Source organism: Myotis nattereri (genome assembly GCF_964212035.1).
Source record: "Myotis nattereri genome assembly, chromosome: 1".
NCBI classification, from domain to species: domain Eukaryota; kingdom Metazoa; phylum Chordata; class Mammalia; order Chiroptera; family Vespertilionidae; genus Myotis; species Myotis nattereri.
Window position 1 is genome coordinate 200,795,499 of NC_138075.1, and position 27,477 is coordinate 200,822,975.

The window sequence follows — 27,477 nt, forward strand, 5'->3', positions numbered from 1 at the left end:
CCTACGCTTTGCTTTTTACTGTAGTGAAATGTAAACTGCTGTTTGCTTGGAAATCTAATTTCTGACTTTCTACAGTTACAGTTTTTTAAATATGTGAGATAGCTTAAATTTTTGGTAAAAGCTAAAAATATTTAGAAGATCCAGTATTCCAGGAAATAAAAAGTAAATGGTTTCTGTGAACCATTAAAAAAATACTTTAGCCGAAACCGGTTTGGCTCGGTGGATAGAGCGTCAGCCTGCGGACTGAGGGGTTCCAGGTTCGATTCCGGTCAAGGGCATGTACCTGGGTTGCGGGCACATCCCCAGTGGGAGATGTGCAGGAGGCGGCTGATCGATGTTTCTCTCCCATCGATGTTTCTAACTCTCTGTCTCTCTCCCTTCCTCTCTGTAAAAAATCAATAAAATATATTTTTAAAAAAAATACTTTTAACTTTTAAAGTTATGTGCAATAACATGGGTTACTGTTCGCTTTCTTTTTTTTTATATAGGCTTTCCTCTTAACATCCTTTGCCTATTGCCTCACTTAATCCAGCATTTTGACAGCCCAACTCAGTTTTGCAAAGAAACAGCCAGCCGGATAGCAAAGGTAAGCAAATGTTATGCTGAAAGGTAACATGAGAGGGAAGTTTTTCTAGAGTTTATCTTCAAGGGAGATCTTTTTACTGTCACTTCTTTCTGAATTTGTATTCTTTTTATGCATATAAAGGTGTTCTATGACTCAAGTTACAACTGCTGAAATGACAGTGAATAAAATTCATTAGAGAAACCTCCTCTAAATCCGTCTTTTTCTGCTTTGTTTCCCTACTTTATCCTCTACCTTTCCGGCAGTTTCTAATTCATTCATTTATTCACTAGCATATTTACTGAGCACTGGGTGAGGTGCTGGAAATACAGTGATAAAGAACATGGAGTACTTATCCTGCGGGCCTTAGAGAGAGGATGAAATCAAGGAAGTAGACAGTCACCGTAGAGTCATAAATACAGCGAGAGGGCAGAGTACTTTAGGAGCACAAAACAAAATCTTCCACTAGGAAGTCGGCTGACTTTGAAGACTGAATAGGAATAACCAAGTAAGATCCCTGGGTAGGAAACAAAGAACAGGCTGAGGGTGGACGTTTTCTAAGGAGAAGAAGTTGATGTGCAAAGGCCCTGAGGAGGAAGAAGGCAGAATGTACTGGGAGGTTCTGAAAGTTCTCTCTTTATATTTGCCTTTCTCCTGTTAATACTCTTTTCCTCTTCTCTCTCTGTCCCCTTCATTTCTTTTCTTCCTTATTTGGCTCCTCCCCTTCCATTGGACAGTTCTGAAATAGAAATGGAACTTTTTAAATCATCTGTTAGTATTTTTTATAAGTGTTATAATCCTTAATTTTAAAAGAATGTGATTAAATTTTATATTTGTAAGAATTTCTTCTCTTAACAATAAAGAACTCTCATATTTTGCCTTCTGCTTATACTTAATTAATAATAATTATTTTTGCGGGGGGTGGTCACATTCAGTCTTAGAAATAGTTTTACAGACTAAAAATAAAAACAGTTGTAAGAAATAGTTATGTAAATTTACAAGGAATTACATACAAGAGGAATTAGGTGAACTGGGGGGTGGTGAGTGAATAGCAGTGTCAGTAAGATAACCAACACTGGGGGGAAAAAATCAAAGAAGTTGGGATCAGAAGGGAACCAAGCAAGTAAAATCCTCTGGAAGAACTTTTTATATAAGCAATTAAAAAAAAAATAGGCTGAGATTTAGTTAACAAGCAGCACGGCAGGAAATGGGCAGAGCAAGCACGCAGAAAGCCAAATACAACACCCACCTCTGGGCGGCCCAGATGCCAACACCACTGAGTGCAGATTTATCTCTGGGTGCCAGTGCAGTGACAAGTACTACCAGCCCAACTAACCACATTAGCAGTAATAAGGGTAAGACTCTTTTCATTATCTTGATAGATGATATTTAATTAGTGACAAAAAACTGAATGAAATCATACTGTTGATCCCATTTTTTTCTGTTGATTCCATTTTTAAATTAAATTTCTAAATAAGAAGAGATCCTTAACGTAATTACTTGAAAAGCATGTATTTTAAAAGAAGAGCCATTATTATAGTTCATGGACGCATCTGCTTTGAAGGTGATTATTTGCCTTAAAAAAAAAAAAACCAACAAAATATATTTGCATGAATGAAGTCTAAAAGTTATATGAAATAATTCATTAAAATAATTTTCATTTTAATACTCTAATGACACAGAAAAATGTAAACAAGGGCTTTTTTTTTTCCTTTATGAGGGGTAAAAAAGAAAATATTGGGGAGAAGTATATTGGCTTACTTTGGGATTTCAAAAAAATAAAAAGCATAGATTCCCTAATAAAGGAAGCAGAAGCATTGAAGAGCCTCCGCCGAAATGTGCTGAATAAACTCCTGGGGTCAGGGGTCAGCTCAGCCCGGCTACCCCACCGGGAAGGTGTGGACGCCCCTCAAGTGTCAAGCCTCCTCTGTCATAATTTGAGACAAAGAATAGGAAATTCCAAATACTTTTTTTTTTTTTAAAGAAATAAAATATATGGCTTTCCATGAGTCATAAATTGTGTGTTTTTTTAAGTCTGTTTTCTTCCTGTTGAGCATCACACAGAGGTTCCATCTGTATGCTTTTGGCAACCTGCAGGATGTGGATAAATTGATTTCTTAATTAGTCTCTCACTTAAGCTGTCGAGTAATTTTCTGCCATTACCTGCTTTCTCATTATGCAGATACCGCTGGGTCTACTGTTTGTGCCGTTGGAAAGCATAGAATCTAAAATGAGGCAGCACTTAGGACAGATATTGTCCTTTTCAGCTGTTTGTATGGCAGAAATAGTTCTCTTACAAGCATTTGTTATGAGACTTTTTGGATCCGATTTTAACCTGGTAATTCCAAAATCGAAAGCATTTGGACTATTATAAAATTGCACAGCATATATTCCTTTTGTCCTAAATACAGGTTTTTAAAAATCATTCTTTAGGGGAAAATATTATTTAAGAATGTAAGAATTCTATAGGGATGTCTTATTGTTCAGGAAAGATAAAAATTTTTCCTGAGCCCTGACCAGTTTGGCTCAGTGGATGGAGGGTCAGCCTGCGGACTGAAAGGTCCCGGGTTCGATTCCGGTCAAGGGCATGTACCTTGGTTGCGGGCACATCCCCAGTAGGGAATGTGCAGGAGGCAGCTGATTGATGTCTTTCTCTCTCATTGATGTTTCTAGCTCTCTATCCCTCTCCCTTCCTCTCTGTAAAAAAATCAATAAAATATGTTTAAAAAAAATTTTTTTCCCTGAAAAAGAACCAATTGTGAAATTGTAAAATGTGATTTTTTTGTTAAAATAGTATGATAACTTAGTATATTTTGAAATACATATAAGACATATCAACCAATTTTTTTTTTCCTTCCTGGTGCTTGTTGTATGGGTAAAAGGCTACTCCTGCATGAAATCGGCTGGTTGTAATGACCTTACTAATCAAATAGCTTCTACGGTGCTGTATTAGTCTCTGCACAGTCTGCATACCTCCGTATCGCAGGCCTCTCCAGTGACAACATCCACATGATTAGTCAAAATAAAAGTCAGAGTCATCTAAAAGTTACAAAATCTGTAGTTGAAAAGGTAACACCACTTTCTTTACTCACTGCTCCAGGCAGCTTGTGCCGATACATACAAACCATCAATCAGATGGAAGAATAAGTGAGGAAAAAGAAACTAAAATAAGTTTCACAGAGGCTGGCCTTTTTACGATAGAAATGTGGGAGTGGTGTGGCCCTTCTCCAGTTCTGCTTTGTTGGGGTGTCCCCAGAGGAGAATGAAAGGAACATCTTCGCCTAGGACTTAGGGCACAGACAGACCAAGCAGGTGCATTTGGTCAGTAGGTCCCCAACATTCAGCTCCCCTGGTGCTGCAGGAAGTCAGTGTATTTTGAAGTGGCCTATAATGATTTGGGGGAGAGGGTGTAGATCTGTAATATTTTCAATAACAAAGATACATTTAAAAAAAAAAAAAAGGTTTGAGCATGCATAAGAAAGAATCGGCAAACTTGGGGATAGGACAATGTAAATTATTGAGTCTAAAAAACAGGAAAAAATAAAATATTAAAGAAAAATAAAACTATCGGCCAAGGACCTTAAGAGCTTTAGGCAGTTTCCTGAAGAGCAGTTTGAGGTCCATCCTGCAGAGTCCAGTGAAGTCCTTTGAGTATAATGCGCACATTGAGGCTTTTTGCAATTTACTGCTCTAGCGGGACCTCAGGTGGCTTCAGACTAAAGCATGTCTGGAGCAGGCATCTCTGACCCTCCCAGAGAATTCCCAGTCTGAGCCTGTTTTGTATAGTTTTTACAAAACCATGTATGGGCTTTTACCAAAGATGGCTGTACAGAGCAGCAGACTGAGAAAAAGCCATACTTGTTTAGCACCCACAGGAATATTTGACATTAATTATCTTTCCATATTATCTATTGTTAGTCTTTTCATGTCAGGTCCTTTTTTTCTCTTCTGCTTAACTTTCCTACTGTATTGAAATAAAATGCATTAAAGCTTCAACATATACATTTGTTTCACTAAATATATGTAGTATGAAATCAAGCTTACACTTGCATCTTTATTTTTGGTGAATGAAATTGTTTTGTTTTTTTTTTTTTAGGTTTGTGCAGAAGAAAAATGCCCAACGCTTGTCAATCTGGCGCACATGATGAGTTTGTACAGCACACACACGTACTCCAGGGACTGCGCCAACTGGATCAACGTGGTGTGTCGGTACCTGCACGACTCCTTCTCGGAGACCACGTTTAACCTGGTGACTTACCTGGCAGAGGTAAATTTACCAAAGGGTGGTGGTGGATTTCTTTACCTGCTCTGTGGCAAAACTTGTATGCAGACGTATTTCTAAAAGGAGCACTGATACCAATCTTCATATTGTTTTGAGAGTGATTATAGATTGCATCCCTTTTTAAAGAAAAACATAAATCATTTTTTTCAAGTATAAAGGACGTTTTTATAAACTTTTTTCCATTTTCAGTATTTATGTCTTCATTCACTGTCCCTAAGAGATAGGAATTCAAAATAGTGTAAACCTCAACTTTATTTAAAATGGAAAACGGGTCTCTAGAGGTCTTGATCCCCGAGAATGGTCATCTTTGCTTCTACACAAGTAGTTCTCGACTGTGAAATCCCTACTAGCATAATTCAGTGTGCAGAGGCATTTTTGCCAGGGCGTTTTTTATTTTGATGATGCATTTGTTTCCTGACCTCAAATATGATCTTGGTGGCTAAAAACAATTATTTTAAAAAAAAAAACTAGCCCTAGAACCGCATAAAAAGTTAATATTTGTATGTTGAGGAAGTAACTTCATGCCTAGCAAGTTACTGAGTAGAAAGCCACAGAGAGAACGTCAGAAGGAAGAAGTTGCTAATCACTAAAAATGTTTGTCAGCTTATGATAAACTAGTACCTACCTTCCTTTTTAGAAAGTTGGCTTCTAGAAATTAAATTAAGCCTAAAATGCTGTGTAAACAGAAAAGACATTATTCATAACTCAGTGAACGTTGTAAATCATGTTCATAACACTTTAACTTGGCTACGTCCCTGACTGTCATAAAATGCTTCAGGACTGTGTGGATTGTTAAAGTGCTTTGAGAGGCTTGCTCCCATCCGCTGTACATCTAAGAGAGCTGACACTGTGGGCCGTCCGCCTGGTAGCTTCCCGGCCTGCATGAACCCGTCTCTCCATGTCTCCTATACCTACCCATGTAGGACAAGAGTCAGGATAAAACCAGTGCTAACCGCCTTAATCACCTTTGAGTTTAAGTGCCTTAGATGAGCGGTCGCCAACTGGTGGTCCGCGGGCCACTGGTGGTCCGCGAGGTCCAAAAGGTTGGCGACCGCTGCCTTAGACCTTCACTTTGTGCCACCGTAAAGCTCGCCACCCAGGCAGCACCAGCTCTGCCTGAGGTCTGGACCTGCACAGTAAGCCCGGGGTGCCAGGCGCGGCAGCATTTGTCCCCTCTGTAGAGAGGATGCTTTGCCCCAAATGTTGCTCTTACTAGTTAGTGTAAGTTATCCTTGCTGCATTATTATGAATAATTATCAAAGTATTGCTAACGTGTATTTAAAACTATATATTTAACTGTCCTGCAAACACTAGGAGGTAGGTGTTATTGCTATTTTATTTTTAAAAATCAAGAGGCTCAGAGAAGTTAAGAAACATGACCAAGATCACATAGCTAATCAGGGGCTGGTGTGAGTAGCTTGGCGGTAGTTATTTTTTAGTGGTGGTGGTGGTGGTATAATGATTTTTCTCTTTACGTAAAATAAATGGTGTTCAGTTAAACTAAGGAAGTAAAAGAAAACACTAAGATTAAGATAATAGACATTACCTTTTACTTTTATTCGTCTCTGGATCTCTAGTCCTCTAACCTTAAACTCCTGGCTTAAATCTACTTTTCAATATCATAAATGTAAATACCGAATTTGCACTTTCAGCTGCTGGAGAAAGGACTGTCCAGTATGCAGCAGTCACTGCTGCAGATCATCTACAGTCTTTTGAGTCACATTGACCTCTCTGCTGCCCCAGTCAAGCAGTTTAACCTGGAGATCATAAAGATTATTGGCAAATATGTCCAGGTGAGTGACCACAAAACTGATGCAGAAATGTTCATCTCAAAGTGATTTATAATCATAAAAACCAGAGGCACCCGAAATGTCCAAGAGAAAAGAAGTGGTAAGTCCATAAATCATATTTTCAGGAATGTGTACAATGGAACAGTGTTCTCAATGTAAGTGACAAAAAGCAGAATCCGAATGCTATCTGATAAAAAGCACCAGATATTTAGAAAGTGAAAACATCAGACTTGGCTTAATGTGAGTGATGACACGTCAACCTAGTCTGTACTGAATTTCACCTTTGAACTGTAAGCAAGGCCCTGTTATGCAGATCAGTATTGTGGATACAACTTACTAGACAGCAGACTCTTTTTTTTAATGTTTTTATTTATTATCTTTTTATTATTGATTTCAGAGAGTAAGGGAGAGAGAGATAGAAACATCACTGATGAGAGAGAAGCATTGATCGGCTGCCTCCTGCACGCCCCACACTGGGGATTGAGCCCACAGCCAGGGCATGTACCCTGACCAGGAATTGAACTATGACCTCCTGGTTCAGAGGTTGCTGCTCAACCACTGAGCCATGCCGGCCAGGCTTTGATATGTTTTGATTGATTTCAGAGAAAGAAAGGGAGAAGGAGAGAGGGATAGAAACATCAATGATGAATGAGAATCATTTGATTGGCTGCCTCCTGCAGGCTCCCTACTTGGAATTGAGCTGCAACCCAGGCATGTGTCCTGACCGGGAATTGAACTGTGACCTCCTGGTTCATAGGTCAGTGCTTAACCACTGAGCAATACCAACTGGGCTCAAATTTATTTTTAAGTGTTATGTGAACCAAGGTCATATTTAGCTGATGGCCCATCACAGTTAGTGACTTCTGCTTTATTCAACATTGAACATTTTACAGAATTGAACTTTTGGTTATCGTTTACATTTAACACACAATTGCCTATATAATTTATGGAACTTCCTGAAGAAGTTTTTGTATTTTCTAATGCTCAGAGCCTCTAATTAACTGTCAGGGGGGAAAAAAATTTCTACCTTGTTAAATGTAAACTGTTTTGTTTTTTTACAATGATATGCTTCAAATATCTCAATATTATGTGGACATTTTTATTGTTAAATATTTTGTACTTTAGGTGTTTTTATATCAAGATGTCATTAAATTGGATAACTCAGTTCTGCGAAAGAGTTTTTCATTTCCTTTTGTTGTTTTAAAGGTGTCCCACCCAGAATTGTCAACTATAAAACAATGTGTATAATACAAGGTTGAGATGTGATATTGGTATCATAAATATAAGAAAAAATAGTTTTTATATGTATTCCTTTCAGTAGATAGTAAGGGAAAAATATAAATTCTTTATTTGACATTGGTTCTTCTACACCTACACATTTATCATGTAAATTACAACTAAATTATTTCAAAACATACAAAATGAAGGAAATCATAAAAACAACCCAAAACACATAGTCACCATATACGTAGGGGGGAAAGCGCCTTATACAACTCAGTAATCCCTGAGCACATCACTTTAGCACACCATTTACACTAATTATTTGGGGCCTGGGTCATGGACAAAAACCTAATGGGGTTTTTTCTTTAGTATTTTAATATTTTTATGTCTAAAAAGTATGTATTGAAAATACTTTACCTCCAAGACTTAAAATATTTAGAGCCATAAAACTATAAACTTAATTTAAATATTTAGAACGTTCACATTTGTATCACTCCTCTGTTTACAACTACTGTTACTTATAAAGCACTTACTGGAAGAATGCAAGCAAGATATTCTGATTTGGAAACATTATTAAGTATATGGTGTCTCATAGAACTAACCATACAAATAATAACTTGTTTCCTTTCCTTTTGAAACTCAGATCCTCTTTAAGGACTTCAGACTAAAAATGAATAATGACCAGAGTTTTTATAGAAATAATATTTTCATTGTTTACAGTGTAACTAAACTTTTGTTCTTAGTTAAATATGTACTTGTAACTTCTGTATGTCTAATCTGTTTTTAAATCAGAGTCCTTATTGGAAGGAAGCCCTTAACATATTAAAACTGGTGGTGTCTCGCTCTGCAAGTCTCGTTGTGCCCAGTGATAGCCCCAAGACCTATGGCGGCGATGTGGGTTCGCCTGAAATATCCTTCACTAAGATTTTTAATAATGTCTCCAAGGAGCTGCCTGGGAAGACCTTAGATTTTCATTTTGATATATCCGAGGTAAGATGCCCAGGATATAGATGCTCTCGTAGAAATGTTTGTTCATTCAAAATGCATTGATTTTGCTCATACTCAGGAGGAGGCACTGAGATAGGTGCTGTGGAAATGGGAGGGGCGTGGGGAGCAGGCCTCTCCAGAAGCTTACGGTCTCTTGGAAAAGAGGCAGATAAAAGTAGTGGTCCTTGCTTGGCTGGAAGTAAGTTGAAGGCACTGTAGGAATGCATGTATATCTAACTTGGTCTCAGCTGAGTGTTGGAAGGGTAAGTAATGCTAGACAGGCATGTGCACATGGAAGTTTGGAGTGGGGAGATTATATCCCAGAAAAGACAGCATGTGAAGGGAGGCTTATAATTGTGAGCAAGCATGGTGCTCCAGAAACTTCCGTTTGGTACAGCATTCTTTAAGCACAGAGAACAGAGGTAGGGTGAAGAGAAATGAAGCCGAAGTCATAGTGGGCGAGGGCAGGATCACGGGGATTTCCCCTGCCTTAGTAACAAAATGGTTTTATCTTGAAGCAGTAGGAATTCTTAAAGGATTTGTAGCTAGAGTAGGAAATATTAGGATTTGCATTTTAGGATGATCAGTCAGGCAACAAGATGGATGATAGACCAGGGAGAAGGGGGGGGGGGGGGTGGAATCTGTGAGGAATCTATTAGAACACTTTGAGCAAAAGATTATGTTGGAGATTAACCAAAGAACTTGTATGCATGCATATTAGCATAACCAATGGACTAGGACACTGGGGCAGTAGGGGCTTGTCCCAAGGGGTGGGAGTGGCCAGGGAGGGGTCAATCAATGAAAAAGGAGACATATGTAATACTTACAAAAATAAATTAATTAAAAACAAAGATTATGTTAGACCGTTTCTAGGCAACTGCAGAGGAAAGATGGTTTTAAAAAAAGACTGAGGCCCTAACCGGTTTGGCTCGGTGGATAGAGCGTCGGCCTGCGGACTCAGGAGTCCCGTGTTCGATTTCAGTCAAGGGCATGTACCTGGGTTGCGGGCACATCCCCAGTGGGAGATGTGCAGGAGGCAGCTGATCGATGTTTCTCTCTCATCGATGTTTCTAGCTCTCTATCACTCTCCCTTCCTCTCTGTAAAAAATCAATAAAAAAATATATTTAAAAAAAAAAAGACTGAGGATGGTATTTGATGGGAAGGAGAAGAGGTGCTAGGGAAGAAATGTTAAGGATAGTTGCTTTGACAACTGCATGAATGTTGGTCCCATTCAGAGGAAATGGGAATTCAAGAACAGTTCTTAGCAGGAAAGAAAGATGAGTTAAGTCTTAAATATATTGACTCTGAAGTGACTAAGAAACATACTCACTGAGGTGCCTAGTAGTCAATTAGATTTTCAGATCTGACATTTTAGAAGAAATCTTGGGTGGAAGTAAACAAAAAACAAATTAAGGGTTTTTCAGTGTTGTGAAAGTAGAAAGCTGAAATCGTGGAAGGAACAAGAAGACTAAAATAAACCAAGAACTGAGAAGCCCAGTGTTTTAGTGCAAGAGAGAGGCAGGGCCCACCAGTCCAAAAGGAAACCTGGGCCTCTGACTATGTCACCTATACTAATAAAAGGGTAATGTGCAAATTGGTCAGGACGCCCTCACATAACGACTGGACAGCAGGCTGCGTGGGGCAACCTGGCCGGCAGGGGGGCTAGTGAGGGATGACCAAATGACTGAACAGCAGGCTGCGTGGGGCGACTAGGCCGGCCGGGGGGGTGCAGTTGGGGGCGATTAGGCTGGTAGAGGGGGCAGTGAGGGGCGACTAGGCCAGCGGGGCGGGGGGCAGTTGAGGGTGACCAGGCCGGCAGGGGGGGCAGTTGGGGGTGACCAGGCCAGCAGGGGGGGCAGTTAGGGGCAGTCAGGCCGGCAGAAGGGGGCAGTGAGGGGTGACCAGGCTGGCAGGGGGGGCAGTTAGGGGTGACCAGGCCAGCACGGGGGGCAGTTAAGGGCGATCAGGCTGGCAGGCAGAGGCAATTAGGGATGATCAGGCTGGCAGGCAGGTGAGCAGTTAGGAGGCAGTGGTCCCAGATTATGAGAGGGATCTTGGATTGGAGAGAGTGCAGGCTGGACCTGCCCCCGCCCCATGCACAAATTTCATGCACCGGGCCTCTAGTATTAATATAAATCTCTTGTAAAGATTTGGGGCCCTTGCTGGGAACCCCATTTTTTTTCTTCAGCACCTAATCCCAATCTTGGTGGCCTTCGTGCTATTGAAACGGTCTTTTACAAGCCAAAGAGAGAATTTTTCAAGAGAGAAGTGAAGTTGTGGACCAAGTATTGCAGGGGATTTGAGAAAGGTACAAGTCGAAGATCTAATCACATTTTAATTGATTAGGAATACTTAAATTTTAAAAACTTTTTTGCAGTTTAGTTTTGATATTAAAATTTATCCAGAGCTTATTGGTGTGTTGTTGTTTTTTTTAAGATAGAAAGCGTGTTTATTGCTAATTTTTTAGTTAATATCATCTGAGAATTTCTAACATGGAGTGCATGGGAAAATTATAAAGTGGGCTTTCCTTTTTTCCAGGTCACCATACAAATCGATGGAATAACTGAGGCAGTGATACGAATTCTCAAAACATTTGATATACTTAATTTCAGTTTTTTCTTCAAAACTTCCAAAGTACCGTAGGCACTGGAGATATACTAGATATATACTAGAGATATACTAGAGCAGCGGTTCTCAACCTGTGGGTCGCGACCCCTTTGGCGGTCGAACGACCCTTTCACAGGGGTCGCCTAAGACCATCCTGCATATCAGATATTTCCATTATGATTCATAACAGTAGCAACATTACAGTTATGAAGTAGCAACGAAAATAATTTTATGGTTGGGTCACAACATGAGGAACTGTATTTAAAGGGCCAGAAGGTTGAGAACCACTGTACTAGTGGGACAGAGATGAGTCACGTGTGGTCCAGGCGACTTTTGTGGAGAAAGGGAGATGGGCCCATAAACAAATCACCATCACTTGGCAGACTGTCCAAGTCTGGTTACCCGGAGGTGGTGGTAGCAGAGAAGGCCTCCTTGGAAGTGTGGAGTCGCCCTTAAAAAATAGATAGGGGTTTGCTTTGGTGAACATTCCATGCAAAGTGGGCAGCATGTCCATAAAAGCATGGCCTGTTTGGGAAACAATAGCAAGTTTAGTTTTGCTGGTGTGTGGAGTTCAGGGCCGAGTGGAAGTGGGCACCAGATTATAAAAAGGGACTTGTATGACATGCAAATGAGCTTGAATATTATTTTCAAATGCAAATTCAAGACAGTTCACAAAGCCAAATATATATAAATGAGTTTTGAATCTTCATAGAATTTATACTGAAATAAATTTTGGATTTGTAGTAAGAAGCTACACAGATATCTTTCTCATTGAAGTCCTTACTTATCTGGAATCTTTGCAAAAGCACATTATTGAAGTGCTTAACAATGGGCATTGAAAAAATACCAAAATGTTAATAGATGTTAAATCTGAATGGTGAGATTTTTTTAAAAATTATTTTTACGTTTTCTGAGCTTTCAAAGAAGATACATTTTATAATCACATGGGGAAAGATTGGAGGTAGTTGTTTTTAAAGAAAGCAGATCTATATTGAAAATAGGAATAAGCTCTCTGATAGTCTCAGAGACTCAAATAAAGTGAAATCTCTTGATTTAAAAAAAAGACAACTTTGATTTTTGCAACATCTACCACATGCTAAGTAATTTTTCTCCTTATGCCATGTTTTGGTTGGTTGTTTTAAAAAAAAAATGTCATAGATATACTGTCAACCCTTTTATGTTGAAACATTTGAGTCAAACACTGGCATTTTGTTTCTGTGTAGACACCAATTATTGGGAACAAATATGGGGATCAACATACCACAGCTGGAAGAAATGGGAAACCCAAGGTTATTGCTGTTACTAGAAGTACTTCTTCTACTTCCTCTGGTTCTAATTCTAACGCCTTGGTCCCTGTTAGCTGGAAGAGGCCACAGTTATCACAGGTACGTAAAAGAACATCAAAACTGAACAGTCACGCGGCTGGAGTGGCTCAGTTGGTTGAGCATCGTCCCATGCACCGAGAGTTGCCGATTCAATTCCTGTCAGGGCACCCACCTGAGTTACGGGTTCCATTTCCGGTTGGGGCATGTACGGAAGGCAGCTGATCAATATTTCTCTCTCCCCCCCAGCCCCCCACCCCCACCCCAAGCATGTCCTCAGGTGAGGATTAAAAAAAAGCCCTGAACATTTGTGGAATAGAAGAATCAACTTTATTATATGTATGAAAACTTGAGAAGTTGTCTTATTTTATCAGGAATCCTAACATTTGAAATGTTTTTCCCCCTTAGCGAAGAACAAGAGAGAAGCTAATGAATGTGCTTGCTCTCTGTGGCCCAGAGTCTGGCCTCCCGAAGAATCCCTCAGTGAGTAATCGTGAAAGCATGTGGAGAGGTTTTAAAAACCCTGTGGTGCCATGAAGAAAGGGAAAGTATTGTCTCCTTGCTTGCCTTTTTTAACTTACCTTAGAACTGACTAAGCATGAAAAAAGCATGACTTGTCTCTGTGACGCTTGGCAGCTGTGCTAATTAAGGATTCAGCCAGTTAGATGTCAGCATGAAGACCAGGGAAAGCTCTGAATTCACTGACAGTTGAGGCCTGCAGTGGCTCTTAGGGCGAGGACGTCTCCTATGCAGAATGACAAAGCTGACAGGTGGCTTTTTATTCTTTTGTGGGGGGGTCAGGTGGTATTTTCTTCTAACGAAGATTTGGAAGTCGGTGACCAACAGACCAGTCTAATTTCTGCAACAGAAGACGTAATTCAAGAGGAAGAAGTACCTGTGGAAGATAATACCAGTGAACAACAGTTTGGAGTTTTTAAGGATTTTGACTTTTTAGATGTTGAATTGGAAGATGCAGAGGTAAGGATATGGGCTTCCTATTGTAATATTTATAGAATAGTTGTAGCTGTATAAGAATTAAAGATTTGACCATAGACTCTTTCCTTATTAAGGTCAGTGTAAGGTCAAGAGTATAAAAATCTAAATTGGGAACTAAATATGATTAGCACAGTCAGTCCAATCGCAGAAAAAATCTGAAATAAAAGAGGAACATCTAATTTTTTGTCTTTATCATTAAAAATAGAAAGTAAGAAATGGATTTCTTCCAAAGTCCTTTTCTTAATCTTTTTTATTTTTCAATTACAGTTGACATTTAACATTCGTTTCAGGTATATAGCACAGTGGTTAGGCATTTATATAATTTACGAAGTGATTCCCACCAGTAAGTCTGGTACCCACCCCACACCACACATAGTTATTACAATATTGACTATATTTCCTGTGCTGTGCCAAAAGTATTTTTTAAATTTAGGGCGAGCTTAGGCTTAAATGCTTGGCATGTGATATAGAAACTAATGTGCAGCAAAACAGTAAAATAAATTTATCAGACAATTTTAAAGAGCATGACGCTTACACTAACTTGATGGTTCAAAAGAATTTGAGTCTCTTAAAACTTCTTCCTATGGCACATGACAGGGAGACTCTTCCTGTGACAGTCCTCACCGCTTTCTGCTTGATGATGTAGCCAGTTCTCTCAGATGCCTCATTTCATCGAACACCCAAAGGGCTTTCTCCTCGAGATGGATTCAATTTAGATCAAATTGATGCTTGTGTCCCTTCAGATGCTTTCCAAGTGGAAAACCCAATTCAGAAAGCAGGTTTCTGAGCTCACACAGCCGAGCCAGGCAGGCGGGGCTTAGAGATGCGGAGCACGGTGGTCGCTGCATCTCTCTCTGCTGGTCTCTACGCTCTGCCTTTCTCTTTAAGTCAGCCTGACCGCCGACGGCAGAGAGATGGCTGTCCCTGCTGTGTGTGGCCTCACGTCCACAGCAGCGGTGCTCAGAAGTGGGGTCCCTTCCAGAAATGCTCTCATGAGAGTAAAGAAGTTGCTCTCCTAAAGTCTTAGCGAATTTCTCGTCATCTCCTTGGCCCACATTGAGACATGTGCCAGTTTCTGAAACAATCACCCGGGCAAAGCGAATAGGCTTGCCCTGGTGCCTTGGGCTACTCGGGGTCCTGTCCCTATAACTGAGATCAGTCCCTAAACCACAGTCGCCCAAACATGGGAAAAGCTTATGTCAAATAGGTTAAGAAAATGTTCATTCTAAAAGTGTTACCAATATCTGCATTCAAGAGCCTCAAGCGCCTTATTTGGTATCCATACCATGTCATTGGTATATCTTGCTCCAAAGAATTTAAAGTCACCCATATAACACGTATGCATTCAACTCTCTTGAAGGGGTATTTCCTTTGGCTCTCCTAGGTGAGGTGCAGGAATGAAGTGTCAGGGCCTGTGCCATGTCACATCATTAGTTGTCGATGGGAAACCAGATAGGGAGGTCCTCTTACATGTTTCAGCCTCCCCTACAGATAGGAGGAGATGACCACAGAGCCTCAGAGAGATGCCTCTACACCAGCTTAGGAGCTATGCAGGCTTCTCTGATAGTTCACCATTTACGTAGTCCCAAAGACACGCTTGTACAGGTTCGCTAGGAGCCCCACAAGTATTATTCAGCAACTTGTAGGGCAGTGGCTTTTAAACGTTTTGGGTTTTTTCCCCACTGTGATCCATAGTTAATACATTTTATATCACATCCAAATATATACATGCACATACTTTTTTTTTCTTAGAACTGTAATTTTTTTAACTTTTTTTTTTTTTTTTAATCCTCACCCGAGGATATTTTTCCATTGATTTTAGAGAGTGGAAGAAAGAGGGAGAGACAGAAACAATGTGAGAGAAACACATCAATTGGTTGCCTCCTGCACGAGCCCTAACCAGGGCCCGGGCCAGGGAGGAGCCTGCAACCAAGGTATGTACCCTTGACCGGAATCAACCCCAGGACCCTTTGGTCTGCAGGCCGACGCTCTATCCATTGAGCAAAACCAGCTAGGGCTAATGCACACACCTTTACAATAAAATATTCAAGAGTGTGCATCCTTACCCAGTGCTTTATGCACACTGATATTTTCTATTATCTCCCTTTCATTTTATATTTGTTTTCCAAAAGGGCAGGTCAACACCCTCTAGAATTAATTTCAGAAAATGTGATGAGCTCAGTGGTTGAGTGTTGACTGTTCCATTCCCAGTCAGGGCACATGCCCAGGTTGCAGGCTCAATCCCCAGTATGGGGGGTGCAGGAGGCAGCTGATCAATGCTTCTCTCTCAGCACTGATGTTTCCATATCTGTCCCTCTCCCTTCCTCTCTGAAATAAATATATATATGTATATTTTTAAAAGTGTGATGGGTTGAAGAGACCTGCTGTCCTACCTCACGGGCATGTGCAGCTGCTGAATTCTTTTGCAGTTATTTGCTTTTTAGAGTTCAGAATTTAAAGCTTCTAAAGGTAGGCCCTTGACATTTTGGTAATGTTAGGATTATTTTTGTGGGGTTTTTTTGTTGTTGTTTTTTAAGAACACTAAATGCTTCCTAGTTCATCTAATACTCTAAATTTTCCGTGGTGGTAAAAACGGCTTTTGAATACAACTTCAGTCATATGAAATTAAAGATGCTTATTACAGGTCCATCTTTAATTCCAATGACAGTATTTTGGGGAGAGTGGTGCTAATTTGTGCCTCAAATTAGGCCAAATAAAATGATAGAGATTTTCTAAAATCTAAATATAGTCTTGCTTAAAACAGGGTAACAGGAAAGACTTTGCTGCAAAACAAACTTAACTGCTAATGAAACCTTAAAAGCCCAGTGCGTGTGAGGGCTGTCGCCATCCCTGTGTATGATACACAGTAGTATTTGAAACGTGTTCCAGAAAGGTGGCTCTTCAAGCTCTGGCCTGCAGAGCCCGAGGCCTCTGGGACATGCGCTGGAAGCAGGGAAAGGGCCAAGTGGCTAGAGCTCCTGCTTTTCATCGATTTTATACAGCTGGCTTCCATCTTAAATTTTATTTGAAATAAGCATTCCTCTGCTTTATTTACTCTTTTTTTTTTTCGTTAAGGCTTTGAAAGCCTCTATTCAGGACAATCCCTCTTAAGTAAAGTAACACAAATAAATCGCATTTTGCTGGCCAACTCACTGTGATTTGTCATGTCAGGGCTTAGGAAAGAGTCATAAGAATTATATCTTTACAAAAGGAGGATCGGCTTAGGGTAAAAGAAACTTACATAAATCTGGGTGAAACAGAAACTCACCATATTCCCTCTAGACCTTTTGAAGTGGCCAGAGTTATGCTGCAATAGCTGAAACTGTTTTATAATAAGAAATGACCATTTGGTTTAGTCGGAACCATCCTACAGACTAAAACAATTATGACCTTGTATGTTGTCAACTCACTGTTAGTTTAAGTCAGTTTTGCATTGTATCAAGTAGTAAGTCTATGTGAATTTTGAAGATTTTTTCTTACAGTTTGTGTTGCTGAAGTGTACCATAGAAATGTTGTTTTCATTGTCTGTCTCTGACTTCTCCACATAGCTTGCATTAAAAAGTAATTTAAATCACATGTTGGCTTCTTGCACAAAGCTTAATCCAGAGCTTGAATCAGTCTTTGAGTTAGAGAAATCACAGAGTTTTCCCCAAGAAGTGTAGTGTATATTTAAATGTTTGTCTTCGTTCTTGCTAATTCTGTGTGTTTTCCTTTTTGCTAACCAGGAGCTGCAGGTAAGTTGCAGCCTGGTGTTGTGGGTTGTGTATTTGTTGTTGTCCGTGGTGTGTTTGTCTTCTTTGTGATCTCATTGTGTTTGTGTGTTAGACTAGAAATGGCCTAGATAGTAGCTTTTGTCGGTCCCCAGTAATCGATATAGAAAGTTAAGAAAATTACTTAGTTAAAATGAGGATTTCAACCAAATATTTGGATCTCTTGAAGTATAAATATTTAATGATGTCTTAAAAGTTTCAAGAAACTGAAGGGCTGATTGAAACTCTGCTTATGACGATGCACTGAGTATGTTTCATCTTGGTATATGTTTCCCCAGTGTATTACATTTACTGCGGTTACCAGCGCGTGTTGGAGGTCTTAAAAGTCACATTGCTTTTCCAGGGGGAGAGCATGGACAATTTCAACTGGGGAGTCCGCCGGCGCTCGCTGGACAGCATTGACAAAGGGGACACGCCGTCCCTCCAGGAGTACAAGTGCTCCAGCAGCACCCCCAGCCTGAACCTGACCAACCAGGAGGACACGGACGAGTCCTCGGAAGAGGAGGCGGCCCTCACAGCGAGCCAGATCCTCTCGCGCACGCAGATGGTACCCAGTCACCTCTCACAGCGACAGCTGCTCTCCTTACCCTCTGAACCTCCAGCCTAGTAATTCCTGTGCGTTGGTTATTCTGGTTTTCATTTCAGTTTGGGTAAAATGCACACACTGAAATGGAAACACAGACCGGCAGCAGTAATGGGGTACGCCGTTACCCCTGACGTACAGGGCGTTGGTGCTGCACACCCCGTGGCTAAGACAGGTTTTACACCGCTTCCCTCCTGGCAGCGGCGACTTGGTCTGGGCCTTTTCAGAGGACCTCCCGCGAATGATACATGTTTTTAGTATCAGCGTGAAGACCAATTTGCTCCCTGCTTTTCTCTTCTAGTCAATGTGGAAAGATTGAGCACGACTTTGGCCTCACAATCGAGTCAGTTAGAGGGACCTTCTGACTTGTATCACGTGGGCTGATGACAGAGAGCTAAAGAATGAGTGAAAAATGAGAAAAAGAAGGCTGTGGAATAGTCTGGTCCTTCGGAAATGTGGGGGTGAAGGAAGGTTAGATGCAGTGTGAGGAAGGGTGTGTGGAACAGCCACCGCGGTGCATGCAGTAAAGTGTCAGCCCGCGTGGAGCAGGCGTACCTGTGTTCCACAGTGTGCCTTTCCACACGGAACTAGCGGGCCTTTCTTTCCTGGGCCCCACACTCAGTCTGCTGGTAAGTTGCTGGCAGCGATGCTGAATGCCGGGCTGAGCGGGATTTACACCAGATGTACAGTTGTCCGTTTGTGGTTGGCTTTCTGTCGCCTCTCATTTTTTAGCATCTCATTGCCTGCCCCGCCGCTGTCTCTCAACTAACCCCACTTAAGTATTAGAATGATAAGCGTTATCATTCACTGAGTGTGTAAGATGTGCCAGCCTCTGCTCATGGGGTTTTACATGTATTAGTCACTGTAACTCCCGAACCACCGACCTAAGAATGGTTGTTGCAGTTCTGCAGACTAAGTGACTTGTCCTGGGCCCCCGCGGCGAGGGAGTGGGGTTGAGCCAGGCAGTGTGCCTCTAGACCAGTGGTTCTCAACCTTGGCTACACATTAGAATCACCTGGGAGTCTTTTTAAAATGCTGATTTCTGGGCGTCATCCTCCGGAATGGAAGAGAATGAAGCACAGAGCCATTTTAGGAAGTCAAAGATCTTTCTGAGCCCCTCCCCTCCGGAATGAGGCCCAGAAATCAGGATTTTAAAAAGATTCCCAGGTGATTCCCAAGGTTGAGAACCACTGCTCTAGACCAGGGGTGGGCAAACTTTTTGACTCGAGGGCCACAATGGGTTCTTAAACGGGACCAGAGGGCCGGAACAAAAGCATGGATGGAGTGTTTGTGTGAACTAATATAAATTCAAAGTAAACATCATTACATAAAAGGGTACGGTCTTTTTTTTTTTTTTTTTAGTTTTATTCATTTCAAATGGGCCAGATCCGGCCCGCAGGCCGTAGTTTGCCCACGGCTGCTCTAGACCCATGCTACCCAGGCTTGGCCCTCCATGGGACTACCTTCATGTAATCAGGAGTGGGGAACCTTCTGTCTGCCTAGGGCCATCTGGATATTTATAACATCATTTGTGGACCATATAAAATTATCAGATTAAAAATTAGCCTGCTATATTTGGTCAGACATTTAATTAACTCACCCCTAATGCCTTGGTAGAGCCAGACCAAGTGATTTTGCAGGCCGGACGGGCCCGCCCCTGATAAAGGAATGGTTGGGTTCCCGACAACAGTGACAGAGTGAAGGAGGCACAGGCCCTCCCAGGAGCCAGATTGTAGGCTCAGAGGCTGGCATTGCCCCCCACCTGCGGTGCAACTGTGCTCACAACCCCCCCCCTCCCCCGGCCCTCGCCTGCCCCTTTAAAGCAGGACTCCTGACTGTATCTGCCTCCTGTCCCAGGAGGAGGAAAGCCACCTGGGCTATAGTGAGTGTTTAATCAGGTTCACTAGCTCTCACCAGAGCCTCGGGCAGAATCACTGTCTCCTCATAAGGCCAACCCGGTCATGGTGGCCGTGAGATAAAAAAGAACTTGAAGTAGCTACCTCCTGGGGGGGCAGGGGCGGAGGGGGGCTCGGGGGAGTTTTTTCCTACCTACATGAATCACAGACTTGATATTTCTTATGTTGAATACTGACCATGAAAAATTTACAGCCCACTTAAAAGAGGAAAAACTATAATATTTTCTTTTCGGTTTTTCTCATTCATTGGTACTGCTTTTCAAAGACTATAAACCAGCTAATGGTGGACTGCCCTGACAGCGCCCTTGCTGCCCCAGTTCGTTTTGTGTCACTGACGTTCCGCGGTACTGATTTCCGCTGAAGTCGGTGAACAGCGGTTCACAGTGAAAACTACCGCTGCTTCCCGAGACTCGGCGCGTGTGTGGCACCAAAGCCCCGGGGAAGAGCCCGCCGCAGACACTCAGACCAGCCGGAAACACAGCCGCTGCTGCCGAAGCGTGCACGTGTCCGGGAGGAACACAGTACGCGGAGCTCTTCCCCATTGTTAGTTCGCTTAGCAGAGCGCAGCCTGCTGTGCCGATGGGTAGCGGCCTGCGTTAGCAGCAGCCGTTCGGATGGAGACTGGAGGGAGCACAGGGCCATTTTAGGAAGCCAAAGATCTGTCTAAGCCCCTCCCGCTCCCGCCACCCCCCCCCCCCCAATATGTTACGATATAGAACATGTTTCCTAAATAAGTTCCCTGTTTTCCTGTTTCTCCTTTTAGTTAAACAGTGATTCTGCTGCCGATGAAACCACACCAGACCACCCTGAGCTGCTCCAGTCCCAAGACTCCACGGGCAGCATCTCCGCCGAAGAAGTGCTCCAAATCAGAGATGAGACCCCAAGTTTGGAGCCCTCTCTAGACAATGCTAACAGCCAGCTGCCTGAGGTGGGGAGAAGTGGGGGCTGGTGCATGGCCAATCTGGGCTCCTTCTAGCCTCCGGAGCATCCCTTGCTTTCCTCTCAAAGACAGTCTTCACCCGATAATGCTAAACATTTGATTTGTGTGCGGTATTTCTAACCTGGCGGGTTCTTTTGACATAAAATATCAAATCGGATGATAAAAAACAGCCGGTGGATGAAGGAAATGACCTGCAGGTTAGAAATAGCCCTGAGTGTCCGTAATGAGCATCTGGGCTGCAGAACGTGATTCGGTTCCCGTGCAGCCGCTGCGGGGGCGGTGGGCACCTCGGGGGCGCTGCCGCCTCTAAGGGCCGCTTTGCTTTTCCGTTTCCTTTCGCTGTGTGTGTGGGGTTCAGTAATCGGTGCTGGGATTGGGAGGGAACCTCAGGCCAGCTGTGTTAGCAGTTGTTTAAATGAAATCTTAAAAAAAAAAAAAAAAAAAAAAAGACTTTGGAACTACTAGCGCTGTGTTTTTCGGAAAGGCCTGTGAGAAGTAAGCCAGATTCCAAGCTAATGACTGACTAAAAATAAGTAAGTATTAGTTTCCTTAGTGTGTTTTTTTTTAAAGATTATTATACATACTTTCTTTAAAACAGTAATTATATAGCTCTGTTATATGTGTTTTCGTGCCTTGGTAACTATTAGGGAAAAACTCCATTTTTTCAGTGTTAAATTAATGCAGTCAGTAGATCTCATCATTTTAGTAAGTTGAATTCTCACGCTCTTATAAAACTGATAAGTCTGTTTTACATCTTTAACAACAAGCAGACATATTTTGAAATGAAGGCATTTGGGTGGCTTTTTAAAAATGCTCCCACTCGTCTAGCTGGAGTTTAGGTCATTCAGTTCAGCAGGTGTTCATTGAGATTTTACCAGACGCCAGGCTTCCAGTGAGGTGCTGGGGAGGTGAACCAGCCCGTGCCCTGCTCTCAGGGGGACAGAGCAGGTGAGAAAGGAGCATTTCCTTTCAGTCTGAGACACTCGATGACACACGTGCTCAAGGCTTTGTGAAAACCCGAGGCTGGCCAGCTGCGCAGGGGGCGGAGGTGGTGAAGGACCGGCTTCGTGGCCGTCGGGACCTGCCAGGCAGAGGGACACTGCGTGGAGAGGCACGGCCGTGTGAAATGAGTCGGTTCCAGTGACACCCGGGAGCGCAGTATTTCTGGAGAATGCAGTGGAGGAGAGACGGTTAGGATCTAAGGCATGAAGGGTCCTGTGTGCCGTGCTGAAGATTGAGACTTTATCTTGCGAGGATAGGAAGTCATTCCGTCACGATTTGCATGTGACAGGCACTGAAGCAGATGCCCAGGGGTTGAGCCCCTGCCATGTGCTGGGCACTATTCCAGGCGCCCGGCTCAGAGCGCTGTGTGGAAGAGACGAAGGCTCCTGGGTTTGGGAGCTCAGTTCCAGTAGGGGAGACATAATGAACAGGAAAACAAATAAAACATAAACACTGTATCAGAAAGTGATCGTCTTACTCATGCTAAGAAAATTGAACGGCATGTGGGGTTGGTGAGGGAGAGGGTTGGATGGGTGCGTTTGAGGTGAAGCCGATATGAGGGGAGTGTTCCGGGTGCAGGGAGCAGCCGGGGACATGGGGGAGTCGGGCTGGGCTCTCCTGGTCGCCATTAGAGACCACACAGCAGGTGACCATAGGAGATTTTAAGCAGAAGGACATGGTCTGATTTATGTTTCTTGTTTAAATCTCAGCTTTTCTTATGGAAAAAGGAAAGTAGGTTCTTGTACCTGCCACAGGCAGCTTGTTGCATTCTAGGCACCTATCATCAGGGGAAGGCTAGGGTCTGCCTTGTGTTTTAGCCGAGTCTGCATGGTAAGAGGTGTGGAGTGTGGACTGGAGGAGGCTGAGATAAGGAGGTAATGTTAGAAGAGATGAAGAGGGCCTGAACTAAGACCAAGTGCCTGGGCGGGAGAAATGTTTACAACCGAGACTGGCAGGATTTAGAGGTGCACCTTAAGTGGACGATATTTCTTTCAGCTGTTGGGAGGCTTGTTAAGTGAGCACTAACTACCAGTTCATAATCCCGTGTCTAGCTTGGATCATAACGTTAAAAGGTCAACAGACATTCTCATTAGAAACCATGGAAACAGCAGACTGATGCTAGAAATACCTTCTTCAGAAAAGCAGTGAAGTTAATGATTATATGTTTTAATATTGTTTAACGAATAGGGCACTCTTCATTTTTGGTTATTAAAAAGCTACAAGCATACTAAACTACCTCCCAGAAATGATTCACATATTTCCGTATAGTATGGTATATTGGAAATTGTGTTATTTCAGATGGGCATTCACTCATCCAATAATACTTAAGGAGCTTACCTCCTAGGCACTATAAAGTTCCTGATGATACTTTCTTTCCTTTCCTAAAGGAAAAACACTTCATTTTCTAGGGTTTTTTTTTCCCCACAGTAGTGGGTTTCATTACTAGTATAAACTATGTGAACTGGTGGATAAGAACGAAGGAGATATTTTTAAACCATAGTATTTCATTTAGAAACAGTTCTATTGACATTACAACTATCACCCAAAAGAATGCTGTCCTCAAGAGAAATAATACAACCTTGTATCTGTTGGGTATGTTGGCCTAATTTGGTTTTCCCTGCTGTGCCTAAAAATGTCAAATGACCCCAAAATGCCCCCTATTTAAGAAAGTATGAAAGCCCCAAGATATTGAAATAAAACCATAACTCTATTACTTAAAGCATTTTCTTAAAATAAGGAATAGAATTAATTTTAATAGGTGAGCTATTTTACAAATGAAAAAAAAATCTATTCCTAGGAGTGTTTTTGAATTTTTCTCTTAGATTATGTTAATATTAGGAAGAAAAAACAACAGGCAACGGTGTTTCATGTCATGACTATAACTTCTGGGCTGGAAGGGAACTCGGTTCTGAACTTGTGTTTATTAGAGAAACCTTCACAGAGGATTTCTTCCAGTGTTTATAATAGTTTGGAGACCAATTCATGGGTGACAGAAATTATTCCTTATAGGTATTGAATCTTCGAAGGTAACAAAGTATATTTGTGTTTGTCTAATAAGAAAATTTGATTCTCATAATCTACATATAGCCATGGAATCCATCCCATTAGCCCAAAAGCAGTGTCTTCATGAAATCTAGGTGCTAGAGAAAATTTCAGTGTATATTATGCAATATATATACAATTATAAAATGTATTATCCAAGAACAAATGACAACCAGACATAGGTATAAACTAATGAAAAATGAGGGCCTTAAACTAAGAAGTTTGGTGGATTATTTCAACCTGATATGTTTAAATTGATGTAGAAGGAAAAATTAACACCAATAAAAATTCTAGGAATGTCTCTAGCACTGTCACATAAACTCTCTTTCCAAATAACCGATGCTTATTACTTAATGACCAAATCATCAAAAAATTTTAGATGGAAACCTTTGAGTGTGGTGAATATAAGGTATTGGGATGACTAAGGAATACTTGTACTGTATTTTTTTGAAGTATTATTCTGTGAAGACTCAATCCCTTCGTGCACACCTTGTATTTTCTTGCCATATTTCTGTGCCTTTGACAACTTCTAATTCCTTTTCCCTGAAATACTACCAATCTTAGCTTGGGCTGTTATAACAAAATACCATAAACTGGGTAGCTTATCAACAACAGAAATATGTTTTTCACGGTTCCAGGGGCCAAGAAATCCAAGATCAAGGTGCCAGCCAATTCATGGTCTGGCCGGGGCCCTCTTCCTGGTAGCAGATGACTGTTTTCTTGCTATGTCTTCACGTGGAGGGAAAAAGAGCTGGCTAGCTCTCTGGCCTCTTTAAGGGCCCTGATCCCATTCAGGAGGGCTCCACTCTCATGACCTGATCACCTGCCAAAGGCTCCACCTCCGAATACCATCCATGGGGGTGTAGGGTTCCAAATGTAAATTTTGGGAGGACAGATATTCATTCCACAGCTCAACCCGGTCTTGTCACAGCCCATCACATGTTTCCTCCAAAGAGAAGGCTCTCAATTATTTCACCCAGGTGGGATCTTTCTCTTCTTTGAGTACCAGCAGTCCTTTGTCTATTGCTCATGGTATTTACCTTACACGTACCATATTCATTTATCTGCACCCAGCCCAGAACCTGATCAGAATCCTTCTTTTATTATATAAATTTTACAGATGAATAAACCAGGCCCAGGTTGGTCAAAAGTCAAGGGTTCTGACTTTCACTTACTTTCCATATTTTGGAAGAATATTCTATTTTTGTCCATGAAAACAAGATAAGAAACTAACGTAAAACTAAGTAGTAACTTGCCGAAACCGGTTTGGCTCAGTGGATAGAGCGTCGGCCTGCGGACTGAAAGGTCCCAGGTTCGATTCCGGTCAAGGGCATGTACCTTGGTTGCGGGCACATCCCCAGTGGGAGATGTGCAGGAGGCAGCTGATCGATGTTTCTCTCTCATCGATGTTCCTAACTCTCTATCTCTCTCCCTTCCTCTCTGTAAAAAATCAATAAAATATATTTAAAAAAAAAACAACTAAGTAGTAACTTGGGTCTACGCAATAAAAGAAGCTGGCCTTTGTTCTTAAAACTGTAAGGGACCAAATAGTGCTTATTTTCAAATTGATTAAACTAATATCCACGCAAATTTGTATTATCATTTGCTTGGGGTTAGAAGAATGCAGTCATCCTGTTTGATAAATGAGCTTGTAATTCATTTACTTTTCAAAAACAAAAGTCTAAAATTTCCCGGTGGTTTCTGAACTGTAACTCAGTGATGTAATAAGGTTGTGCGGTCTTAATACCCGAAAGCAATTGTTACATCACAAGTATTCAGCTCATTTATGCCAGGAAGACCATGAACCATCATTGTTTTCATTTAATTCTTCTGATGAGTCAAAACCTGTTCCTGATTCATGGGCAGCCCCACAGGGCCAGTGGGTTAACTATTTTGAATTATCCCCCTTCCTTATATCTAGAATTTACTGGATATAATGTTCTGGTATAATGAAAAAAAAATTATATTTTATGTGAGAGAGAATGTATAGTAATATAAACTTTTTATGTAGAATTAGAATATGTATGTGAGAAGATATTTTCCCAGAGAATATATTTCTAACTAAACACCTAAATCCTCAAGAAGAACTCCTTGGTGTTTATATGTGGCAATAAGTGATAACATATTAACTTCATTTTTTTAAAACCTGGGACTATTTCTAAAAAACAACTTTATATAGTCAGAATCTAAAAACTCCAAAAATGAAACTGTATGAATGAAGACAACTTAATAAAATAGTTGTGTATTGATGGCAATAGTCGTTTATTTTATGTTGATAAATTGTCTGTTTTAACGTTATTAAAGTCCATAAAAAAACTGTTTTCACAGGATACAAGTTCAGTATTAAAGGAGGAACAGGTTATTACAGCCTTTGGAGATGCGGGGGCATACGTAATTCAAGGACAGCAGGATTCTCTCGTGTGTCAAGGAATTCTTGATTTAGAGGAAACTGACATGCCAGAACCTCTGGCCCCAGAGAGCTACCAAGAGTCCATCTGTGAGGACGATGTCACCTTAGCTCTGAAAGAACTCGATGAAAGATGTGAGGAGGAAGAAGCGGATTTTTCTGGACTGTCTAGGTGAGAAGAAGGCATCACAAACACTTTCATGAGATATCTTTGCTCCCACCCCCTCCCAAATATGACCCTCTATTCCAGTTTACTTTGGTTTCTGTGTATGTTTCAGTCATACTATCTTCATTTTTAAAGATAAAATGATTTACTGTGGTGGGTTTATTTTCTGCTAACATTCACTTAAGGAAAAACAAATGAGCATTTCTCAAGGCATAGTGAGTGTCGTTATACATTTTTAGAAGCAGCAAATACCTATTTTGGCAGAATGCCTAATAGCAAAATGTTAAAATCAGTATTGGGCCGTAGCCAGATCCAAGTATCAAAATCATGGAGTGAACTTCTATGATACCAGAATAAATCTGAAATGTATCTAAAAATGATTTTCCACTTTAATTATCAGTGGTCAGATTTTTCAAGTTTGACATATAATGAGCAGAACTGATGATTTTTTAGTACTGTCAGACTGTGCCTTCTAAATGTTTCTCTAGTCTACAATCGGACACTCCTTGATAGTTAGTCTTACACAGAAATATTTAGTAATCATCAAATGTCAGTTTTACTCTTACAATAAAAATTATTTAGTTGTACCTCAATTGATAATAGAGTTTGAATATGTATAACAGGTGAGGATAATTTTCACTCTTAGTATATCTAGAGTCTGACCTACATATGGACATGGATATTCAGACGTTAACAGCACCTTGTTGATGTTTTTTATTTGGATACGACAGTAGCCTATACACTCGCTCACTCACCGATCGCACTCAAGTTCAGGGATGCCAGAGGCGATGTGGGGGTAGATAGCCAGCTGTTCATCTTTCTAAAAGGCTGAAGTCAAATGGTTTACTGATACTGAAATGGGATAGAGCATCCCTGCCAATT

At 41.3% G+C, this 27,477-nt stretch overlaps 1 protein-coding gene across 1 annotated transcript in view; it reads left to right on the plus strand.

The window, feature by feature from the left end:
- FRYL (FRY like transcription coactivator) overlaps nt 1–27,477 on the plus strand; it is a 245,410-nt gene that overhangs the window by 198,355 nt on the left and 19,578 nt on the right. The window contains exons 47-56 of the mRNA XM_081097652.1: nt 489–586; nt 4,659–4,829; nt 6,497–6,637; nt 8,648–8,845; nt 12,674–12,835; nt 13,181–13,255; nt 13,574–13,750; nt 17,882–18,085; nt 20,801–20,965; nt 26,351–26,601. Of these exons, the coding sequence (XP_080953778.1) occupies nt 489–586; nt 4,659–4,829; nt 6,497–6,637; nt 8,648–8,845; nt 12,674–12,835; nt 13,181–13,255; nt 13,574–13,750; nt 17,882–18,085; nt 20,801–20,965; nt 26,351–26,601 (1,642 nt within the window). The remainder of the gene's footprint in view (nt 1–488; nt 587–4,658; nt 4,830–6,496; nt 6,638–8,647; nt 8,846–12,673; nt 12,836–13,180; nt 13,256–13,573; nt 13,751–17,881; nt 18,086–20,800; nt 20,966–26,350; nt 26,602–27,477) is intronic.